At 39.9% G+C, this 23,947-nt stretch overlaps 1 protein-coding gene across 3 annotated transcripts in view; it reads right to left on the reverse strand.

Moving 5' to 3' along the window:
- Nucleotides 1-288: 288 nt before the first annotated feature.
- ST8SIA6 (ST8 alpha-N-acetyl-neuraminide alpha-2,8-sialyltransferase 6) overlaps nt 289-23,947 on the reverse strand; it is a 48,456-nt gene continuing 24,797 nt past the window's right edge. For 2 of the 3 annotated variants that reach the window (XM_052803532.1, XM_052803511.1), the window contains 5 exons: nt 20,656-20,800; nt 18,254-18,366; nt 16,942-17,034; nt 13,509-13,981; nt 289-8,067 (listed from right to left, as the gene is read on the reverse strand). In XM_052803532.1, the coding sequence (XP_052659492.1) occupies nt 13,513-13,981; nt 16,942-17,034; nt 18,254-18,366; nt 20,656-20,800 (820 nt within the window). In that variant the 3' untranslated portion in view covers nt 289-8,067; nt 13,509-13,512. Of the gene's footprint in view, nt 10,376-13,508; nt 13,982-16,941; nt 17,035-18,253; nt 18,367-20,655; nt 20,801-23,947 lie in introns of all 3 variants that reach the window. The other variant, XM_052803522.1, reaches the window with a different exon arrangement.

Consider the following 23,947-nt stretch of genomic DNA (forward strand, 5'->3'; position numbering starts at 1 on the left):
TAACTGTGTTGCCATACAAGAAGAGGAAAGACTGAAATTATGTGAAGGTCTTATTTAAGCAATATGTATTTATACATGCACCAATGCCCCAACCCCCCCCATACCTGTTTTTAAGCACAGCTTGCTTTTTTCCTTGTACAGTTTTAAGGAACTGTCCATATTTCTACCGGCAGTTGCTAAAGCTACTGTAGAGAAATCAGACTAATGCATTTTGTATGCTGCTGTGCCTCAGAAGACATATTTTTGAGTGTTAAGTCTCAGGAATTCAAAAAAGAAAAAAAATCACAATTATGCCTAATAAGTCTTTATTTCCAAACAGAAACTGCAAAAATATTCTATTACAGAACAGGTAACAAGTGCAGAATTCTAAGTATGCGTTATAACAGTGAAACTGTTGCCTCCTTGACAAAAAAAATCATTAGGCACTTAAAACATGAAAACAAAGTACAAATTAAATCAGCCATAACAGATGACTCAACAATACAAATTCATCTTGGTTTTCTGTAATAAAAGCACACACACGGCTGAGGGGCTTTCTGTGCCTCCTCCTAAATCCTGCACAGGGACACTTCTAAGTTACGCTGCACACATTCTACTCAGACAATATCAAGTTCACATCTGAAAACATACGTTCAGCACTGAGAGAATTTGAGAGAACCTTTTTGGAAACAGCAGTAGCAGAGCCTACACTAGCAGCTTCACACAGAGCTTGGCGCATGTGGAGGAGCACAATTATACCAGCTCCAAGGGGGGATAAGCTCTGCTTTGACAATTGCATTGAAAAGAATGGAACCAAAATGAATGAAAACAATACACATTTTAAGAGACAATGAAACCTCTGGGTAAAAGCTATCATGGAAACTTTATGGAATCACATTATGACACATGGAACAGTCTCTGAAAAGAAAAAACATGCATTTGCCATCCCTTAGGAGCAGCCTTGTGTAGAACCTCTCCACCTATCTCCTCACTTGCAGATCTTGAAATAAATCAGAAGCAGAGGTGGCCTCTTAGACCCACCTTAAAAAGGTAAATCTAAGCAGCAAGTGTCTAAATGACTAATGAAAATACCTTCTAGAAATCAGTCAGATACCCTTAAAAATGATTTTGCATTGTATCACTGGTTTTTTAGGTGACATTATGTAACTTGCACCGCAGTTTACTCTCATAGCATAAAATATAATTAATATTTTAAATAATTTTTATTAGATACTTAAAGAAAAGAATATTAAGAATATTAACATAAAGAATACATATGAAGCTACTATATAAAATGTGCATATAAAACATGCAGAAATGTCAGCTGATACACTTCAATTTCACAAGAATTTAAGAATGGGTTTGTACCATAAGCACTAACAATAAATACACCAAGAAGGAGGTGTTTTTAGGGAATCATCTCACAACTGCGCCAAGAGCTCAGAAGCCTAACAGGTTGTTGAACTACAGACTTGCTGTGAAGAATCTCGTCTTGTCAGGGACTAAAGTGAATAGTGAGGAATTTAAAACCAGCAATATTGTCCTAGACTAGACTCTCCTGTCACAACCATTAGCATGATTCACTCTGATGGCCTTGCTATGATACCACGAATTCATGGTAGGATCATTAAATATTTCCATCATGCAATTGTCTGAGTTTTCTCCCTCACTGGAGAAAAGAGGGATGAAAAAAAGACAAGATACAACAGTACTAGGTGCAGCAACAAATGCCAATGTATTGCTGAAGCTACTCCAGGATTTAGCAAAAGACAGATTTGACTGTTTATTTGATGGCAACATGAGGATGCCACTGCTTCTTGTATTTAACAGCCAGACTGTTTTCATGCTTAAACCAGTATTTGCCAACACCTGCCACCAAAGGGCAGCTATTGCTCACACACAGAGGGACGTGAGCTCAGTTATCACACATCACAGTACTAAGTTTACTCCTTGGTCTACGGCAAACCCAAACTGATGTACTCCCATTGTGTTAAGCTCTTGTCATATTGCTTGAATTTGCTTGACACTGAGAGCGCACTGACAGGCTGCTACCCCAGCTGGACTAGTGCACCGTAACCCAGTAACCCGGGGTCGTTCCCCTGGTGAGCCAGCGTTCCCAGAACAGGAAGGTATTCTGAAATGCAACTTTATGAAAGGAGACCACTAAATAACAGCAACAGTTCCTTTGTTTAGTGGCATGCTCCAGATCGTTTCATGCTCTACTTGACCATTATGATAATTTAGAGCCAATTAAGAAATACTTTATGAAAATCTGAACAAAGCTTAATAAAAATAAATCTGCCCACTCATTGTGCACTGTAGCTGAAAGGCCCAAATGATTTCTACAGAATACCCCGAGAGATCAGCAGCCTTTGAAATTTGGCTGTCCAGAAACTCAGAGAAGGATGATGTTCCTGCCTAAAATGACAGAATTCAAAATCAAGAGAGCCAGGCTTTATATGGTAAAAACATCCCTTTGTCACTGTTCTCGGCTAGCAGACCTACAGATGAGATACATCAGCTGAAGTACCACAAGATGAAGGATTACCTGGCTGTGAATATTTCAAACTAAGATATATTTAACAAACAAGCTCATGTGTAAGAAGTCTACTGCTTCAGAGCATGCAACGAGTGGCTATCAGCTGTTTGAATTAAAGCTGTTTCAGAATAAAGCACTCCATAGAATATTCCTTGGGCTTGATCTCACACAGACTCCTGCACACAAGTGGACGTGTGCTTTGTAGACCCAAAAGTTCGTGGAGGAGCTACTGCACGGAAGTTCAGGATCTCACTCTGCAGATTTGTCACATGACAGCGAGCGACAGGACAGAGAAAGATCTCCAGCTCAAATGTTTTTTAAATCTAGGTTGCCATGTCAGGCTGTAGCTCCACCACAGAGTCTGTGCAGGCTCAAGATCTAAGTGATCAATTAACCCAGACCAATTAACTGATCCAGATATCTGCACTGGATAAAATCAAATAATACATAACAACAGGAATATTTTGCTAGGAATTTGGGAGCCCACAGAAGGTGCTAGGTCACCTAGATCATTTAGTTTCTTTTCCTGAATCACACAGGACAGAGAATTTCGTCTTGACTCAAGCACGGCAATACATCAGACATCTCACTACTGTACAAAGGAAAGAGAACCAAAGTGAGACTAACTGGTCTCAAAACCGCCAGACCTTGCACAGCTCTGTTCTCTGCAGATGCTGTTTGAAGTGCTGGGATTAGCAGAGACTGAAAGCATAGGTGTGCTGAATAATGAGCAAGTTTATGCAAGCTTACTGTCAGTGAACTGAGAAAATAGTATTTACAGTCAAAGCTTTTTTTTAGTTATCATTTCTGAACCTGCTGGTGGTGAACAGCTTGTTAAAATGACTGTAATGGGGAAGAGAGAAGGGGGAGCAATAATCAACCAGTGTAGGTACCTAGAGTCCTTAGTGTAGATACCTAGAGTCCTTAAGCACCTTCTGTCACCACAGGGAGAGACGGGCTCCTGCCCACCAGAGCAGCTGCTGTGCTGCAATCCCCCCTTGCAGGAGCCCGTCTCTCCCCTCTGGCCACGGAGGCCCCCAGAGATGTGACCTTCCTGAGGTGACCGAGGTTTCAGGGGACCACTGGGCCTGTCCAACAGCCAACATGTAACAGATGGCCCCCATTGTGTCCTTACAGTCCCACCTGCATGGTCTCACCCCCTCCTTTGCTTTGACTCTGAAATTCCTCTGGCTCTGTTGGCATGAACCAGTTTTCTCTTTTTGTTGCCATGCTAGGTTTTTGCGGGCTTAGTGTGTCAAAACAGCTCAGTGTAGGATCAGACAGGAGACAGAGATGGCATGAAGGAAGGGGTGCAGCACAAGAACGAGGACTGGACTGCATAGCCAGCCATTACAGCTTAAGTCACTGTGGAGCTACAGCCCAAATTTAGCACCTCCATTTAGGCAATGTAAATATCCCACCATGCTGACTTCCTTGCGATGTAAACCAAGCCATTTAAAATATGTTTTACTATGCTGCAAGCATAGCAGTGTTTGATTCATAGCCATACAAACTCCCTAACAGACACTAAACAGGACTACATAAGGCCCCGCAGGGGGAAGAGAAATAACCAACTCAAGGCAGCACTGGATCCTAAAGGAAGATGTAACATTAAAGATTCAGAGGAGAAAAAGGAATAAAAGCAGCCAAGCAGGCTTTAATCTAATGATGATGTGAAGCAGTCATGTGCAAGGACGCTGTCAGCCTCTGCAAAGGTACAGTGCAACTATTAGCACGTTGTCAGTGTTTCTATCTTTAGAAAACTATTTAATCTCAATATTCATTCCACAGCATGTGACAGCATTGGAGGCCCACAAACCCTAAAAATGATTATTTCTCATGTGAAGTAGAGGGAATGAAAGGCCCTTCCTAACCTTTGGTCAAGAATCCGTCATAAAAACTGCACTTGGCTTAGTCTTGCCAAAGTGTCATAAACATCTCCAGCCAGGTACAAAATCCATTTATTCATCATAAACCTGGCACAGATGTAAAATAAACAAGAAATCACAGGTGTAAAATAAATAAGAAATCACAGATGTAAAATAAATGAGAAATAATTTATTCAGCTACCTGAGAAAACATCCACTCCCACAGTGAGTGTACTTCAGCAAGTCTTGATCAATCTGACTGTATCCTAGAAATGCTGCTATTAACTTGCCCAGCCTGTAAACAAATTAACACTACCTAGCCACCAAGCACACAGCAGCAGTAGCTATAATAAAGCCGAGTACAAGGTCTGTGCTTCTGTGGAGTGAAGTGGATGCAACTAACATCTCATAGTAACTTCATGTCTGGAGCAAGGCCTGAGAAAGCTACGTTAAAAACAGGTTCTTAATCTAAAGTCTAATAGGGTATATTTTTATTCTATGAGGAGTTAAGAGTATTTGTAGATAGGAAAGGTTAACAATTCCTCCATGTATTTCTTGTCAGTCCTGTGCTCCACACAAATCACTGTCAGCTTTGAGACCATAGAGGATCAGGTATCCAGGCCAATGGCAAGTGTAAACTTCACTGAAACAGCGCTAAAAAGTCAAAGTGTGTGTCCATGCTACAGAGCTTTCTGTTTGCTCTCATTTGTGTGTGCTACCTCACTGTCCTTCAGTTAAGACCTCTTTTCATTAAGGAAACTAGAATAGGTTTCTTCTTTTCGGCTAAACTGCTCTTAAAATGCATTCCAATAACCTTTCCAGTTATTAACACGTGTGTTATAAATAACATGGCTGCACAGAAATAGTCCAGACACACAGTAACTTCAGCTCTTTATGGTGTGTCATGGTACACTGTATATACATTTATTCACTGAGATAATACAATACTGTGCTAACAAACACTTTTGAAAAACGTTGCTTCTCCACTGCAAGTAAATTTCATTTTCTCCTCTCCACATCTTCTACGTACACACAACCAGGTTTTGCCACTTCACTCATGCTGAGTAGTTCATTTAATTTAATCTGAGCAATGAATGATACCCTTTGCATCATCTTTACATACACACAAAACACTTGCAATTGATCTGGATACAATGCAAGATCCTCTCAATCTCCAAAAGACGTATGAATTTTTCCAAGTCAAACCATGTAGCTGCTACACAGCCAAGATCATCTCATTGCACTAAACTAGACTGGAATAAGTTACAGTCCTTGCTTGAACACAGGTGTGTCTTTGTCTCTCTGGATGAAATATGATGTGGTTCTCCTCAACCTAGGCTGTTTGCATCACCCAAAGGACAACTACATCACTTTGCACAGCTTCCAGCTACAAACACTCAGGGACAGTCTACGTGAGTGATTTATGGCATAGGAGGAGCTCTTTTGGGAGCAAATTTGTCTTTGATCTATAACTAGGGTCTTGCAGTAGGCAACCATCCATAACACTTGTAACACGGATGCAGGGTCTTGCAGCAGCCAGCTCTCTGCACATGAGCAGCAGATGCCTGTGGCCAGAAACTGGCACAATTTCACTGCTGGTGAAGACAAAATGTGGACGTGTGGTGCTGGAACCACAGCAGATCACAGTAAATCAAACCCGTGTGCTCGCCTCTTTCAGTCACCAGCTGGGAACACAGATGTACCCATCGACTCAATTCTGATGACTTTGTTTCTGTTAAAAGTCCTACTGATATTCAGAGGTCCACTTGTGTATTAGTGGTGTCATTCAATGCCCCAAAGCACTATCTATTTTTTAAAAACTTTATTTTCAAAAATTGACTTTATTGCTGATATGTGCAGCCAGGATTTATGGACGCTTCTGCTTGGGTAGGAGTAGTATTGGATTCTGATACCATTATCTTGGAAATGGATCAAGTTGCTGAATGTGTCTCAACTAACAGACCTGGAACCATAACGATTGATTCTAATACTTTCAGGATTATTTATGTGATTATAAAACTGCTGCAAGGTAAGCCTTCAAATATTACAACAATATAGAAATGCTCTTATGAAGTATCAGTTTAAAAGTTTTTTTGAACCTTATTTTATAAGGTTCAATTCATTTAAGTAGGATTTTTTTTGCACATATAATCCTCAATGAGTGGAATATTGAATGCTCTTTAAATCAGTTGTTTGGGCATTTAATGCTACAGTGGCAAAAGGAGTTTTAGTAAACAAAATACTCGATACTATCTGACTGTGAGAAGGACACTCTATCTTTGAACCGATCATTCAATAGACTCTCAAAAAAGCCACTGAAACTCTTCTTTTAACAGAAACTGGTTATTACAAAATTTGTTTTGTTTGGTTTTGTTTGGTTTGGTTTTTTCCTTTCAGTAAAACATAAAAGCAATAACTTACAAGCAGCCATAGCTAGGGCAACAACTGCTTGTCATAGCTCCTGTAAATGTTAATGTGATTCTTTTCATTGGGCTGATATTTCACTTTCTCTTGTTGCAGGATGTTGCTCCACAGGTATTCCTGGACCATACGGAAACTGAAAGCACAAGAACTGCATGGGTTTTAAATTAAGTGACTGTAGGTTCTTTTCTCATATATCCTGATATAGGAGAAGAGCTTGAGGTTGATGTAAGAAGAACATTCTTCTTAATAATGCTTAGTGTAGTTTCCTTATCTGTAGTCACATATTGATATGAGAGATGTTAGGTGAAAAAGAAATAGAAGAAATGATAGGTTTGGTACCTATCATTTTTCTAATGAATGGCCCATCTCGTACGTCAGCCGAGATACAGAGCTGGGATTGCAGGAATGTCTGCAAAGTCATGCCCTACCAGAACTCTAGGGATTGCAGCATGGAACCTAGTTTATTGTCCTCATTTGGAGCTGAAAAGGGCCTTAGACAGGGACACAAGCAAGAAGAGGGGTTTAAAAACAATTATACAGCTCTGGTCCTTCAAACGCTTGTTCACAAAATTAACATCATTCACATGAGTGATCCCATTAAATCCACAACATTATCTATTGCCCACAAAATAAAAGCCCATTAAATCCACAGCATTATCTATTGCCCACAAAATGAAAGCCCATAAACCACTTGACTATCTCTAACCTGAGGGATTTTTTCATCTGTGCACCCTGGGACAAACTAAGAATGACATAGCTCTGAATTAATTACTCCTCTGCAACTCTTCTCATCACCTTTCTCATGTAGACAAATGCTAGTGTTTACAGGATCAAGTTCTCAATTGAAAATGTTCACTGCCAACTCATGCAGCTACCATACAGAGACTATTGCCTGTATCACGTGATATTAACAAAACGAGAGAACTTATGTAAAAATAGTTTAACAATACTTTAAGAAGCAAAACATGATGAATGTGCATATTGCCACCATCCTGAGATTGTGCTTTGCTACAATTAAACCAGTAGTCAGGAGTTTCATAATTTCCCAAATAAATGTTATTTTGTATTTAAAAAAATGATTGCTCAAAATTCAGAAATGTAGCAGTCACTGTGTGAAAAAATCACTTTCTTTTCTCCCCAAGTGTAAAATACTTCTCTATTGTAATAATGCAGTTTAATGGTCACAAAATCACATCAGATCAAATCCAACACCGAACTGCTGAGATACACACAAATTGTCTCCTTAGGATCATTGCCCTGGAATTAAAACAATAAAATATGTTATTGGTATTTCTTGTATGGTAGGAAAACTGCTTGTTCTATTCAAAATAAGCCAATAGCTTAGTCTTCTGTGTATGCATTTCACCTTCTGCATCTGTTTTTTCATCCTTATTTCAGACTGGGAGTCTGTGACATTTATTATACAGCATCACAGGCTCACAAAATTCTCCTGGGTAAGCTAAACTGCTTGTGCCTGATCTAGCTCGAGCATCTGCTCTTTCTAAAGGAGGACTCCTTCATTTGAATACCCCCAGAAGTTCTCACACTTACCCCACCTGCACCACCCTCTTCAGGCTTCCTAAGCTTACCAAGGCTGGGTGTAACCAGTATCTTCTGCTAATCTGAATATGGATATGTTCTAAATTATATTATCTTACTCATATTTTGAAATAGCTAGAGATTGAAACTATTCTGTTTCTTCAACAGGCTAGTTCTGCTGTGGAAAAACAAAACAAAACCAAACAAAACCCTTCGAGATCTGTAAATACTTTTTCATTTGATTTGAAATCTAACATAAATTCTAATTTGATTTAGTCTATATTTTTCTATTCTGGTGGGTTTTAACTAAACCAGAAGCAACTTATCTCCACTTGTTTCATTACTGACATTATTCTTAACACTAAAACTTAGTTAGTGGCTGAACACATGAGCAAAGTGTGTGCTTAAAGCTATATGGCATGGGTACTAAAGCAGAAGACCTTTCTTTCAATTGTTGTATACATCTAATAATTTCACACTGCGTAATATTTGCCCAAGTCAAGGATAGGCTGAAATTTGGCTGCCTGACAGGAATCCAGAGGTGTCCTTATTTTCAAAATGTGGTATCATTTTTCTCAAGGTAATTAAAAGTGAAATGTGGGGCAGTTCATATTTCTCCAGCTACATCGAGACGCCAAAAGCATAAAAGAATTTCAGCAGAATTTAAGCTCATGTTGGTATCCTACTGTTATAAATAGGTTATTTATAACAATTGTATTTATAAATAGGTTATTTTTAACAGTATTTATCACTTATTTGGATTGCAGCAACTTTCAAGGTTAAAAAAAAGATCACACACTGACAGAGTTTGGAACAAAATGGTTCTCTGATGTTAATTCCTGAGCAAGTAAGCAGGCAGCCCCCTGCTTTACAGGATGCTGCCCTACTAGCTCCACCTTGAGTGGAGGGCTACACTGCTGCTGTCTCTGTCAGAAATAGATGGCTTTTAATCATCTGGTTGGAATTAAAAAGCCCAGACCCAATATTTACTTTCCAGGTAAGATACACTCACCCAGTCGAAGTTTCAGCAGTTCTTACTCCCTAACCACCAGCACACCTCTGCTCAACCTGTCCTCCTTCAGTCCTTCTGCTCGGACAATTAAACACTACTCTCTTCCCCAGGCTCAGGGAGTCTCAGTTTCATTCTTTCTTTCTATGTTATTTTCTGTTGACTAACTCCTCTGAGCAGCTGCTTGACATTACTGTGCTGTATATCAAAGCAACACATACTCACCTTCCCTGCTGTTTCTTTCTAGCAAATGTAAAACCTGAGGGATTCTTGGTCAGACAAAATTTGCATTTTAACCGGGCTTCTGGGCAATGAAAGTTTTGCCAGCCTGATTAATTTATCATCTGACAATTTTTCTAATCAGATTTTTCTGTCTATTTTTAAATATGGATCAGGCCATTTCCCCTCCTTGAACCTATGTTTACTTGAAGCTAATGACATGCCCTTCAGGCTTATCAGGTTAAACCAATGAACAAACAAGACTTCCTTCAGCTGCAGGGCCATAGCAAAAATGATTTGGTAATTTAATACAAAATAATAAAGATCATTATTTTAATTGCATTTCAAGATTTTGCTGATGTCTCATTTTCCATTTTACCATCTGTGATAGGTATGCATCTACTTTAGCAAAGACATGTACATGTCTGTTGAGCATAATCATAAAGGTGCAGGAGCGGATATTAAGGCAGATGGAGTTTCCCACATCGTTCAGCACAAGCTCTACAGGGCTCTCATATCTGACAATTCTCTCTACCCAATAAGAAAAGTTCACCTTTACAATGGCAAGGATAGTGTTTAGGAGCAATACTGCCAAAATGATTCATTGGGATGCAGTTATGCTCTCCCCATACTGTTCCAGAACCTGCTACCTGCTTGCAATATAGGTGCTTGCAGAAGAGCAGCTTCCTTCACTTCTTATTTACAGCAGCAACATTTTGTGTCCCAGTAATCTGTGAGGGAAGTTCTGCCCGAGACTTCTGTGGGCACCCAGTGGTGTAAGGAACCTTCAGCTACACACTAACAGGAAAGACCGCGGAGCAGGGAGAAGAACATAAAAGGGAAATTAAAAAGAGAAAGGAGATTGTTCAATTTTTAGAAAAGGTCATTTTCAGTGAAATATACTTATTATAGAATTTCAATTATCTCTAATAGTTGATAATAGTAGTAGAATGGTAGCTCATAGTGAAAGCATTCAATTTCTTTAGTTTTAAAGGGCTAACTTTTCTCTTTGTAAATGTAAGTGTAAATTAGGGCAGCACAACTTATCTTTCTCGTTGTTTTTTTCTTTACAGCTTACTTTGCTAATTTGGCCACAGAAGTGCTTTTCAGTCTGTCAAGCATGGACAGCATTAATTAGAATCATAGAATCATAGAATCATTTCGGTTGGAAAAGACCTTCAAGATCATTGAGTCCAACCATTAACTATGCCCCCTAAACCATGCCCTGGAGTACCCTGTCCACTCGCTTTTTGAGTATCTCCAGGGATGGTGACTTAACCACTTCCCTGGGCAGCCCATTCCAATGTTTGACAACCCTCTCAGTAAAAAAATTTTTCCTACTATCTAACCTAAATCTCCCTTGCCTCAACTTGAGGCCATTTCCTCTTGTCCTATCTCCAGCCACCTGACAGAAGAGACCAACACCCACCTCACTACAACCCCCTTTCAGGTAGTTGTAGAGAGTGATAAGGTCTCCCCTCAGCCTCCTCTTTTCTAGACTGAACAACCCCAGATCCCTCAGCCACTCCTCATAAGACTTGTGCTCAAGGCCCCTCACCAACTTGGTTGCTCTCCTCTGGACATGCTCTGGCAGCTCAATGTCTTAATTAACCCATACAGATGCTTAAACATTTTTTGTGGCTTCTATCTGGTTCTTTCTAGATTAAATATTCATAAAGAGCTGCCTTTCATTTTCTTAGCTGGTGTAGTTACTACAATTAAAATTACATGGTGTGTCTCTGGCGATTTATATTATAGGAAGAATAAATACAATTGAAACCGCAGGGTATAAACAGCTTAGCCACTAAGAAAAATACATTATGTATTTCTTAACCTTTCCAATATGCTGCAACTTTTTTCAAGCAAAAAAGCATATCTCAGCCACATGAAACTGCATACACATACACCTCCTCCTAGATCATCTCCTTCCATGGACTAGGAGAATGGATTAACTAGATGACTTCTAGGTCCCATCCTTGTCACATGTTTTATATTATTCTAATTTTATATGAAACCAGTTTATTTTTCTATTTCTTCAAATAAACTGATACTGAATAAAATTGTGCCTTCTTGGTACTAGCAATCTGCTAGTTTAAAACTTAGCAGTCTCTGACAATGAACCAACTGTGAATGTATCTTTGATAGCATGTTTTCTAAATACCATCAAAGGATATTTTCAAATACATTTCAGAACCTAGCCAGAAGAAAAGCCCTTAGCTTTTGAACTTAAAATTTCTGGCTTGAACAAGATGATGCTATTTTAATTTATTTAACTTGAATAATACAGTCGTAAGATTACACCAGTCCAATTAAAGCATATTGTATACAATGGTAGTTCTACTGTACATTTCACTTACTGTCATATTAACTTGAACCCCCTGGAAAAATAGAGTTCTGTGAAAGGCAAATCCAACAACAGTATTGTGACCTGGGGAATTTCTGAATTAGCTTAAAAGATGAAGAAGTATTTATACAAATTGGTCTTACTTTGTCAACAGGGCAAATCAAGATTGAAAACATGCAGACAAATCTTTTCAAAGTCATCTGTAATCTGTATGTGGTAAATTGGCTCAAGGTCAGAGGCCAGACTCTGTGCTGCATTTCTCTGAGGCAATACACAGAAGGTAGAGGTCCAAGGGGGATGGGACAGTTCGAAAGGACAGAGCAAAGGGAATGACACTTCATCCTATATTTGTAACTCCCAGATTCTGAGCTGCCTCAAGGTAAAATCCTCAGCAAGATCTGCTATAGTGTATGGCAGCTTCCTCACTGCTGTCCACAAGCTGTTCCGCAGCCCAGGGCTGCGAAAGCATGCTGCTCTAAACTTCTTTACCTAACAAGAGGGAACAAGGGCGCATACGCATGCTACTCCTTCATGGGGCAATCTTAATCCTTACTTTGGCCTCTGTATATATCTTGAAAGGCTGTGCCAGGATTAGGTGGCTTCTCTTTGTCCTGGTTTCAGCTGGGATAGAGTTGATTTTTTTTCCAGTAGCTGGTATAGTGTTATGTTCTGGATTCAGTATGAGAATAACATTGATAACACACTGATGTTTTCAGTTGTTGCTAAGTAGTGTTTAGACTGAGTCAAGGATTTTTCAGCTTCTCATGCCCAGCCAGCAAGAAGGCTGGAGGGGCACAATAAGTTGGGAGGGGACACAGCCAGGGCAGCTGACCCAAACTGGCCAAGGCGATATTCCATACCATGTGATGTCATGCCCAGTATATAAACTGGTGGGAGTGGGGGTGGGGGGGGATTGCTGCTCGGGAGCTAACTGGGCATCGGTCAGTGAGTAGTGAGCAATTGCACTGTGCATCACTTGTTTTGTATATTCCAATCCTTTTATTATTATTATTGTCATTTTATTATTGTTATTATCATTATTATTTTCTTCCTTTCTGTTCTATTAAACTGTTCTTATCTCAACCCACGAGTTTTACTTTTTTTTCTCTCGATTCTCTCCCCCATCCCATTGGGTGCGGGGGAAGTGAGTGAGCAGCTGCGTGGTGCTTAGCTGCTGGCTGAGGTTAAACCATGACACTCTTGTAGATCATAGTATGTGACTGCCCTTAATAAAGCAATTCACAAAGGAGGCTGGTTCGTGGGAATTTATACCAAACCAAACATAGGTTGGTGGAGACACATATCTGAGATAAGGAGGCACTACTGATTGACTGTGAATTATGATGATAATATGTATTTAGCTATGCTTCCCATCTAAAGTTCACAATTAGAAAACATTTCTCAACCCTGTGGTACATATTTATTCAGGAAACTCCAACCTTTCACTTATTTATGAACACAACTTCATTGAGTGTAAGATAGAAATGTCTCTCTAAGGAAGAACAGACCCACACTGTTCACAAAACAAGTCTTCCCTTGACACATTACTTGAATAAAGACATTTTATGTGGTAAGAATGTGACCTACCTTTTTAGTCTGATTCACATTTACCAAACTGCAACTTCAAAATGCCTTTGCCATGAAGCTGAAGGATCTGGTTGTATTCTTTGGGCATTGCATGGAAACCTGGTTTAGGCAGCTGGTTGTCGTAATAGTGGTGGCTAATTGGCATCTTCTCTGTGGATTTTGAGAAAGGCCAGAAGCCATAGAGCTTCACATTCTCACACAGCTCAAGAGCAGCACTAGTGATCATAAAACCAGATGATAACCGGTAGGCTTTCACACCCTTAGTTCTCCAGAACTGGGCAAGACTTTTCAGATAAGTGGGGTGAAAAAATATTGCCCTTTGGGTTGCTTTGAACTCTTGCAGAGTGTGATATACTTTAAAAGAAGTGGCTGTGTTGCTTCTAAAGGAAAATGCTGGCAATAAAAGAAAAGCATCTCCATAGACTGCAATGTTCTCCAGAAATTCTGTTTTCTTTTCATTTAGTTTGTTGTATCTGCAAAGTACATTTTAGGAAAAGAGTGAATGGAATGTACTATTGATATAAATATTACAGACCAAACCAGCACAACTGCACTTGCATATATGAATTATGAACTCTGCTGTATCAGTTCAGCCTGTCTACATTGCAAATTTATACCAACCTGTTATATGTTGTCACATGTGCAGTTATGAAAATCTGGCTTTATTGTATAATAAGAACACACTTCATAGGATTGAACTGGCAACACGGGAGCTACTGAATTCACTGCTAATGAGACCAGGACCTGTTTACAGAATTGATCGATTCAAGAAATTTCAAAGGAGAATGCAAAAAAAAAATTCCTATTTATACTTTCTCTGCTTAAAAATACATGCACTATGGTATGTACTGCATGTGTTTGTGAAATGTGTTTCTTACGTCAATAGGTATACAATAACCTCTCTTCAAAATCTGGGTGTCTGCTCTGTGTGGAAATACAGGTATGCATGCGAGCAGTCTTGGAGTGTTAAAGATTAGTGTGTGCTCAAGTTTTGCAGGGTCTTAGTGGCTTTTGATATGCTTTTAAAATAGATGAAAATATAGGCATGTCTATCTATCTCCTTCGACTACAAAGGGAACACATGGAGATCTGTAAAGACTTAGAGATCTAACTTCACAAATGAAGAGGATTTATCCTCATATGCTTTGGTTCTCCAACAGCCAGCAAAGACACTTAGCTCTCACCATTGGATAATTCCATGCTCCCAAATATTGAAAAGTGAACTTCCAGAGTTATCCAAGAAGTGATACAAGACACAAGAGGGTCACTCAACTTGTTTCCTCTATAGAACTGAGTTGTCTGAATCACCTGAACATATGGTGCTCACACCCCCTTTGGGATTCAAAGCACTGAATCCTCTTTTGTAGGTAGTTGTCTACCTGAGCAGTGTATTTTCACCTTTTAAAGGCTACCAGAGCCCACTTTTCACAAATGGCTCCAGCAGAAACTGGAAAACTTGGTTTCATTTCTCTTCACAACTTGAGTAGGTTCAAACCCTCTTCTCATGCAGCACTTCAAGACAGAGGACAGCAGCCACCGCCATTTCCATTCAAAACCCTCATGGAGAAGTTATCAGTTACTTCTTGCACAACTGAACTCATGCAAGGAGTGATACACCCCTTCTCAGCCTGAAGGGGTTTAAGCTTACAGCTTCTGCTACCCAGAAAAGTACTATTACCACCAGACTCTGAAACAAAATGAATGAGAGAGACTCAGCCCCTCCTATTGACCTTGGGCCCCTGTGCATGCAAGAGTCACACAGCCAAAAAAAGCAAGAAATGCCTGAGTCTATGTCTAGGAAGCGTGGCTGAAGGGTGAACTTCTGGCCTCTACTCCAAGAATCTTCTCTTTTTCTACTCAGTGTAAAGTACATAAAAAGCCTTCAGGACAGAATTCAGATCTTCTTCTTCCTTAGCTGGAAACCTGAACAACTCAACTTCATCTTGTTTTCCTTTCCAGCTCTGCCACTGTAAGGTGCAGTGTAGCCCAGCTCCATTAGGAAACATAAGAACTGTGCTTCTTTCTTCCAAGAGAGTTCACCTACATTATACACCCTGACTGACACAGTTCAAAAGCTGATTAACCTTAACAATAATAACATTGGACTAACCCAGTACCCAAACACAGAATTAGAAATTAAAGTGAATAAAGTCAGAATAAAGTCTTCTGAGAGAAGAAACAAACTTAGTTCTGCTAAATGGTGCCGAATTGCTTCCTGCTACTCCTTCAAAAGCATTTACAGTGTTCTCTGAATATTTAAATAATTAATTTTTTAAATTCCTAAAGTCTTCTCATAATCTCATTTTGTCCTCACACAGGTTTAGCTCCTATTTCCTTCAGTGTAACTCCTATTAACCCTAGTGTGGTTTAATTTGGCTAAAAAATGAGTGCAGCTGTGGCAGAACACTTTGATCAAGCCCAGACAAATTGTGCATCAGGTCAGGAGTCACCAATAATGCTGAGTCACCAGAGAGTTTTCCTTCCTCATATTCTTGTGCAACCCCACTAACATCAATGAGCTAAATCTATTTTTGGGAAAGCAATAATTCATCTTCATTTAAGTCAAAAAGGGCTGGGTAAGCATAGAGGTAGTTAGTACTCACTGCAAAAAATCAAGTTCTATCCTTGAATCAATGACAAATGCCTGTTAGTCATTTCTATGCTCACTGTACTTTTTCCTTCTTCCTTTAAAGGAAAAACAAACAAAAAAAAGCTTTGCCTGGTGTTGTCTATTTGACAAATACAGATATGACAGACAATAAGATACAGTAAGATCAGTAAGCAGTAAATAACATATCACAGCAGTCCTTTTCATAGATAAGCTGCAGCTTCAGCCTGCTGAAGATGTCAGATTAGTCAGCCTGGCCTTATTTGATTTTCTTTTTATCAAGCAGATGAAAAAAAAAACTTTGCTGAGAAAAAAGTGTGTGAGCAGCTTTCGTATGGTTTGAGAAAACGGATTACAGAAATTGGGCCTCCATTCAGGAAATAGCCTTCATCAGAACAGCCTCTAAGCACATTACTTAAGAACATGTGCTTACAGTCCTACTGATAGAGTCGGACACACATTTCCAAGCTTTCCTGATTTATGATTACAATTCCTTTCCTATGCTGGGGTCATGAGGGTCATGGGGGGAAAAGAAGAGGCTTGGGCTTGCAATCATCAATTTTACTCTGTCATAAATTGTGGCCTGGTGCCAACCAAGGCACTTGCTAATCTGGGTATTGCTGACTCCTTTCTGCTACAAAAAAGGCCAGGTTTAACAGATTTCTGTTTAGGCTGGTACGTATTTTACATGGGAACTAAGGCTTAATGAAGTAATCTGCATGCACTGCTCTCTGTGCTGGTATCCCAATGGATTTCCAACAAAATCTAAATCATGTCAAACAATTATACAATATAGCACAAAAACAGATTTGCAGTAGTACTTACTTCTGAGCTATGATACTCGGATTAACAGTCACAAGGTTTGTTTTATTGCCAACATCTTTGCTAATGCTTCCCGTGGTTGGAGGGAGGTTACACCTGTAATTGAGAAACATTTACTTAAACAGATGCGCACCAGAAATGCTTTACGGTTATTATTTGCGAATTCCTCTCCTGTGTAATAACACTTTCACGTAAGCTCCCAGGGATATCTAAGCACTTTACAAAAATTAAATAAGGCTTACAGCACTTCTAGTAAAAATATTTAATCTACTGTACAGATGGTTAAAATAGGGCACAGAGAGCTCATTTTCATAAACCATCTCACAAATCAGGAGCAAAGTTAAAATCCCCGAAGGAGGTATGAATACCCTATGTTAGCCACTAGGAAATATTGCTCCTCCTGCCTAAACAATGCATTTCTTCTGAAAGCCTTCTATTATGTCTTCTAACAACAATGGCATAAAGAAAGGTAAAGAAAGCATTTTTTAAAACTCGGTCACTTAGTAAATTTGGCATCTCAGTATGTCGATTTCCCATTTTTATTAAGATATCTAACTGGAAAGACTTTGGTTTGGTTTGGTTTTTTTTTTTTAATTTGAAAAGCCCAAATATTAGTCAAAAGTAGGAAAGCAAGCAAAATCCAGCAGATTGTGTGATTGGACATCACTGAGAGAAGAACCTTCACTCTGTTACTCTGCTCCCTTGCAGGAACTACAAAGTGTGAGACATGTACTCAGAGAGTGGGCCAAATTACACTCTGAGTATGCCTGGTTTTCTCCACAATCTGTAGAGGGAGCTGAAAAAAACTACTTAAATTAGATGCCTAATTTTTTAGATGGCTAACAGAAAACAGAAGGTGAGACAAATATCAGGGCAGTTAAATAACTGCATTAGTGAGCCAACCTAAGGCTAAGTAAATCCTTTGTTAAACCAGAGGTAAAGGTAAACATGTGACATTTAATACCAGTCTTTCTTATTTCAATTTCAGGGTTTTCTTTATTCTCTTCTGATTAAAAAAAAAAGAAAAGAAAAAAAAAGTTCCCTCTCCTAAAGGATCTTAAATGAACAGAAATTTCAGGTTCTCAGATAATCATGTTTCACATCACTGGCAAGGTATCTTTGCAATCATAGATCATACATGTATCCATATAGTCCTCTGTACTTAGGAAGTAGTGTTCTGAAATCTACAAAGCAGAAAGAGTATCCTTAGAGAGGCAGAAATAAAGAATTGTCAAGATCCTTCCTCATTGCTACAAACTGGCATTGGCATGCTTCCAAGCCTGCCAAGTTTTCGGTAAGGCGAAGCAGCTCTTACCTAAACACAAAGTCAGAATGATCGATTTCAGCTCCACAACTGGAATTTTTCAGAATGCCTCCATTTCCAACCACAGCACAGGTCTTGAAGGGATAGACTGAAAGAGGAGAGGACTGCAAACAAATAAAAAGATGCAGCCAATGCCTTATAAATCTTTTGATTGTTTCTTCACATCTTTAGTCATTTGACCTTGCAGGTTTAATCCGGTAAATCCCAGTGAAAGCATTCACCATTTAGCAGACAGGGTTGCCAGGCCTGGACAGCCAAAAGCCAAAAATAGGCACCAACAGACTGAGAGCTGCTACTTCTGTCATCAGTACTTTGAGGGAATAACACTGGATTGTTAAAACTGGATGAATATCTTTTAAATACACTTAACACAAAAATTACCTAGTAGTGGACTGAATCCTTGACAAGCTAAGGAACTAACTTGTACTGAAGATAATTTAAATTTACCCAGTTTCCTTTGCACTGTAACAGACTCGGGGTTGTCACATAGTCATTGACTTTGTCAGCTAATAGAAGGTAACTTTGGAAATGCTCATTACTTTGTCATCGCACAATTACATTTGATGTAAAATAATGAATTTAGGTGAAGATATTGTAAAGGATAATCAAGTGCCCTGGCTTAACTCACGGTGAATGTGACGACTCACTGAAGAGGTTACTGTTTCTGGCTGTTCACCCTCTGTGCTCCTCTTCTTGTTAGAGGTTGCTGTCTTGCAGTGGCAAAGCTGAATGGGAGCTAAGTGCATCCACTTGTGAACCAGCACAGATCACAGCCTAGCAAATTAATGTAAATTGTTGGCTATTTCAGTTGACATTAATATAGTTGGCTGTAATCCCAGGGTCTCAGAAACATCTCATACATCTCATTCACCCTCTCCTGCTGTGGGAGCACTGACATTCAACAGAGAGGCCAACAGCTGGGCTACTTTGACTGCAGAAACTGAACCCACTAGTAAAACTGAGTCGAAACTTGCTTACACAAAGCGTTATCCTTCCTCCTTCTCTCATCAGCTTGCCCAAAGAGAAGCAGGAAGGGACCCTGTTATGAACAAGGCAAAAAGTGTGGGGAAAGTGGCAGACATCACGTTGCCTGGCAATACATTACAAAACAACATGTTCAAATATTTTGTTCAATTCTGAAAAGACAGTAGGAGAACACAAAAGCCAGACAACTCTGGCTAACTTAGCAAGTATATGTGCACATAAAATATACTACTTTTTGCTTTCATTCGGTTTAAATTTGGAACCACTGTAACCTCTATTGCAATGAAGTTTTTAGTGATTCACAGCAGCATTAGAAAGGACAAGACTCATGGTGGCTGGGATCTCACAAATCAAGAATGCCAGAGATGGGTAAGAGGGCTCCCATGTGCTCTTATTTTCGAGAAATTAAGTACACTTCTGTGCCCCTCTTTGTCTGGTCTCCAGAGCTTCTATGTCTATTTTAAGTCCTGAGCTACAAAATCTGATTCCTTTGCTCAACCTGTGTTTCTGGCTGCAAAGGCCCCAACCCAGTGGGCAACAAAACTGGTGAAACGGCTGGAAAGAATGCCCTGTGAGGAGTGCATACGGACTTCAGGCTTGTCTAGTTTGGAGAAAAGGAGGCTGAGGAGCAGCCTCATTACTCTCTACAGCTTCCTGAGGAGGGGAAGTGGAGAGGGAGGTGCTGATCCCTTCTTGCTGGTATCCAGTGATAGGATGCATGGGAATGGTTCAAAGCTGCACCAGGGGAGGTTTAGACTGGACATTAGGAAGCATTTCTTTACTGGCAGGGTGGTCAAACACTGGAACAGGCTTCCTAGAGAGGTGGTCAATGCCCCAAGCCTGTCAGTGTTTAAGAGGCATTTGGACAATCCCTTTAATAACATGCTTTAACTTGGTCAGCTCTGAATTGGTCAGTCAGTTGGACTAGATGATAATTGTAGGTCCCTTCCAACTGAAATATTCTATTCCATTCTATTCCTACTCCACTCTATATCAGGTTTACCACCAAAATAGCTTTCATAAGTTATATGCCCAAGCCTGCACCAGAAATGGCATGGGAATACGAAGGAACATGAAATGCTGTTCAGACTGAAATGCCTCTGAAAATGGGAATGGGAAAAGCAAGGCAAACGTTCTCAGAGTATTCACTCCTGAATTCAGCTGGCTGCAAAGCCAGGCTGCAACTTGTGTTCTGTAGCAACTCTACCTACAAACTGATCTATGATACCCTGTCCATGCCTCCACCACTGCAGAGGAAGGCTAAAAAAAAGGTCTTACAAGGTGGATGAAGAAGTGCATACAGAGGGTGAAGGGTTTCTTCCAGAGGAATCAAACAAAGCAGCTCTATGACTAACCCAAAATATATATGATACTGCAATTATAATAACAGGTAACGATATGGTTCTTACCACAGGCAGCATCTTAAAAATGTCCTCTGTAATGAGGATGGTCTTTTTACTGTCCACTTCGTAACTCATGTTACTTCCCAGTGGGCTGTTGTTTTGAGAAGCAATAAAATTGTGAACTGCATCACAGCAGGAAGCTAATTCTGACCTGCAAAAAACCCAAACAAAACCTGCTCAAAGACAGGCAAATAAGTAGAAAAGCAGTGGTAGAGAACTAGATGAATGAAAACCAGTTCTAATTAACTAAGCAACAAAAGGCTATATGAACCCTCTATAATATCATTTCTCTTGACTTGCTTTGCAGAGCAAGTCCATTTTCACAGCAAATGTTCAGAAACTAATCAGACCGAGAACTCCTTTTCTTACCCTGTTTTCTTCTCTTGGTCTCCCTTTTCCATCCAGAAAAAGTTGTAATCAGTCTTCTCCTTATTATTAGTTGCTAAGATTATTATAGAAACACTGAGAGACTTCAGTCCCCAAAGAATTAACAATGTGATTTCAATCAACGTAGCACGAGTGATTGTAAGAAACTAAAAGGCTGAAGAAAGAAAGAACCAAGGAGGTGAACGGAATGGTGATGGGAAGTACTGGCTATAGTACTTAGTGAACAGCTAGATGATTACAAGCCAATTAATTAATAACTCATTTCTGCAACTGTTCAGCACAGTCTTCCTGTGCACAGTATCACAGATGTTAAATAAATTACATCACAACTTACAAATAAAGACGGGTATCTTTGTGGTAGAGACAGATAGCCTAGCTGCTCCCTGAAATACCTAGCAGAAGACCTTAAATAGATAAGAGTGCAAGGGATTCACTCAAACTTTATGTAGGAGTGAAGGCTGTTGCCCATCTTACAATTGCTGTTACCTCCAAACTTCTAAAAATATTATGTGTGCAAACACCCTATATTATTAACAGTGAAATGCAATGAAGAGCCTCATCAGACCATTTAAAATCAGACCCGAAACACTGTAATTCATTTTGCTTTAGGGAACAATGTTCTCTCTGCTGCCACTGGATCCCATTTTCAGACTGTAAGGCTGAAATATTCATGGCCAGACATTATCTATCAATCGTTAGGACATAGCTATCTGATTAGGTGAGATACTAAGAGAACTACTAACCATTTAGAGAAGAAAATTCATTGATAACAGAATTGCCTGGAATTTTGAAGAAGATAACACAGCAGGGAAAAGATAGTAATTCCTGTCCTAACACTGCAGGGAAATTGTGAAGAAAAAAAGTATTTACAGTTAAAGCCAGAGGAACAGAAAAGGTTTTTTTCATACTTTTTCAGTGAGAGAGGTAAACCAAACCATTGGAACTAGTTAAAACAATACAGGCCAAATTCTGGCTGAAAGTAAGCTGACTTTAATAGGGTAAGACACATGTAAGAGAAGTTGCTTCATTCGACTTTATCAACAATGTACACAGAGCAAATATTCTAATAATAATATAATTTTATTTCTGATGGAGATGAGGCAGTCTAGTACATGGAAGAACCCAAGGATTATGTTTCCTGGAAGACAGGGAAGAGAATGAACACTTCTCACTTCTCTTGAAATAATGGTCAAAAAGGCAGGGGGGGGGGAGGTTGGGAAAGTTTGTTTGATTCATACATAAAATACCAAAGGAAAGAGTACCATTTCAATTGTCAGATGGCTTACTGGTATATATTAACCTCTTTTGAATACTGAGCTCTGAAACTCCTCAAAGACAAAGCTTCCAGATGTGTGAGGAACACTGGGAATGACTGAGTGCTGGGATGGCACAGATCTGAAATAATCTTATTAGGAGAGTTACCAGGAAATATTAATGGGAAATATTACTCCTGAGGGAGGAAACAGTCAGGTTCAGATTTCCACAAGCCATATTCAGCTCTACTCCCTGAACACAGTGATTCCCACTGCCTTGCTTGAAGCCTTAAGGGGCGGGGGGGGGGGGGGGGGGCGCGGTCTGTGATCAATGAAAACCACTAGGTACAAGGGTGGGGATGGAACTGAGACTATGCTCTTGTGGGTCAGGAGGTGCACACGTGGTAAAAACAATTGCTCTGGGCATATAGTGTCCTATTTTAAACATATGGAAAAATACTAATGGAACAATGAGGCAGGAGACTCAGACGATTTAAGTCTGGGAACACTGGATGTTACTGAACCACTCTTTACTAGAGTCCACTTGCTTTTCTTTCTTGTACGCTTTTTCCTATAACCAGCTCTTTCTAACCTTAATATGGACTGCAGTAATAAGAGGATTCAGATACAACGTCAGGCCCTGAGGGCACCACCAAGCCTCAGTACCCCTGCCCAGCCCCCCGGGGCCACCTCCGTCCTGCCCATAGCCCAGGACCCCATTTCAGCCCCACAGAGCTGTCAGTCCCTGCCCCAGCAACACTGCAGCAGGGCTGGTCTCCAGCTGTGCCTATCCCATCCCCAGGGAGGTGCCCAATGCCCGGGACTAGGGCTGCCCCACTCCTGGCTGGGGCCTGCTCTGCTGGCCAGGTTATTGTGCTTGGACCCCACTCCCTGTCCCTTAGGGAGCAGCAGTCCCTCACTGCTCCCTGCCAATCACATGGAGATAAGGAATCACAAAACCCGTAATTTTGATTTCCTTGAATTTTTTCTTAAAGTGCAGTGAAGCAGGCCTAAACTTTATCTCTGTCAACGACAGGACGTTCAGAGGAGAAGGAACAATGTCAGAATATTCTTGCCCAGCTTTAGTAAAACAGCTGTTTTGTGTGTGATGGCTACCAGCACCTGAAAAAGCAAACTGATGATAGATAACATTCATTAATACAGGTGACGTAAAAAGCATTTTTGCTTTTTATTACTCATTCCACAAGAATGAGTGCTTCAATAAAAGCAGAAACAGTCTGGAAGAAAAACAGGTATCAGAATTAATAAGAAAGTAATAGTTTAAATTAATATTATGGATCCACTGAGGAAGTAGAACAGAGCCAGGCTAGTTCAGAAACGCAGTGAGAACAAGAGAATACATATTGATTAATGATATATATTCTTATGTTACCTAAGAGCATATGTGCTAAAAATTTGGAGGTAACAATAGAAACCTCTTACTTAGATCAAATCATGACACAGAATCCCACTGTGCCCAAGCATCCATGTACAGAGCTCCAGCGGGAATGCATGTAACCTGCAGACAGCAATACCCACTGGCAATATATTTAGTGATTTGTTCATATAGGATTTTATACAAGCTGTAACACATGGTACCTCTACAACTGACAGCAAACAACGAGGAAGGGGTAGAGACTGGGCAGTTCAATTGTCAT

Source organism: Harpia harpyja, chromosome 1 (genome assembly GCF_026419915.1).
Source record: "Harpia harpyja isolate bHarHar1 chromosome 1, bHarHar1 primary haplotype, whole genome shotgun sequence".
Classification (NCBI taxonomy): domain Eukaryota; kingdom Metazoa; phylum Chordata; class Aves; order Accipitriformes; family Accipitridae; genus Harpia; species Harpia harpyja.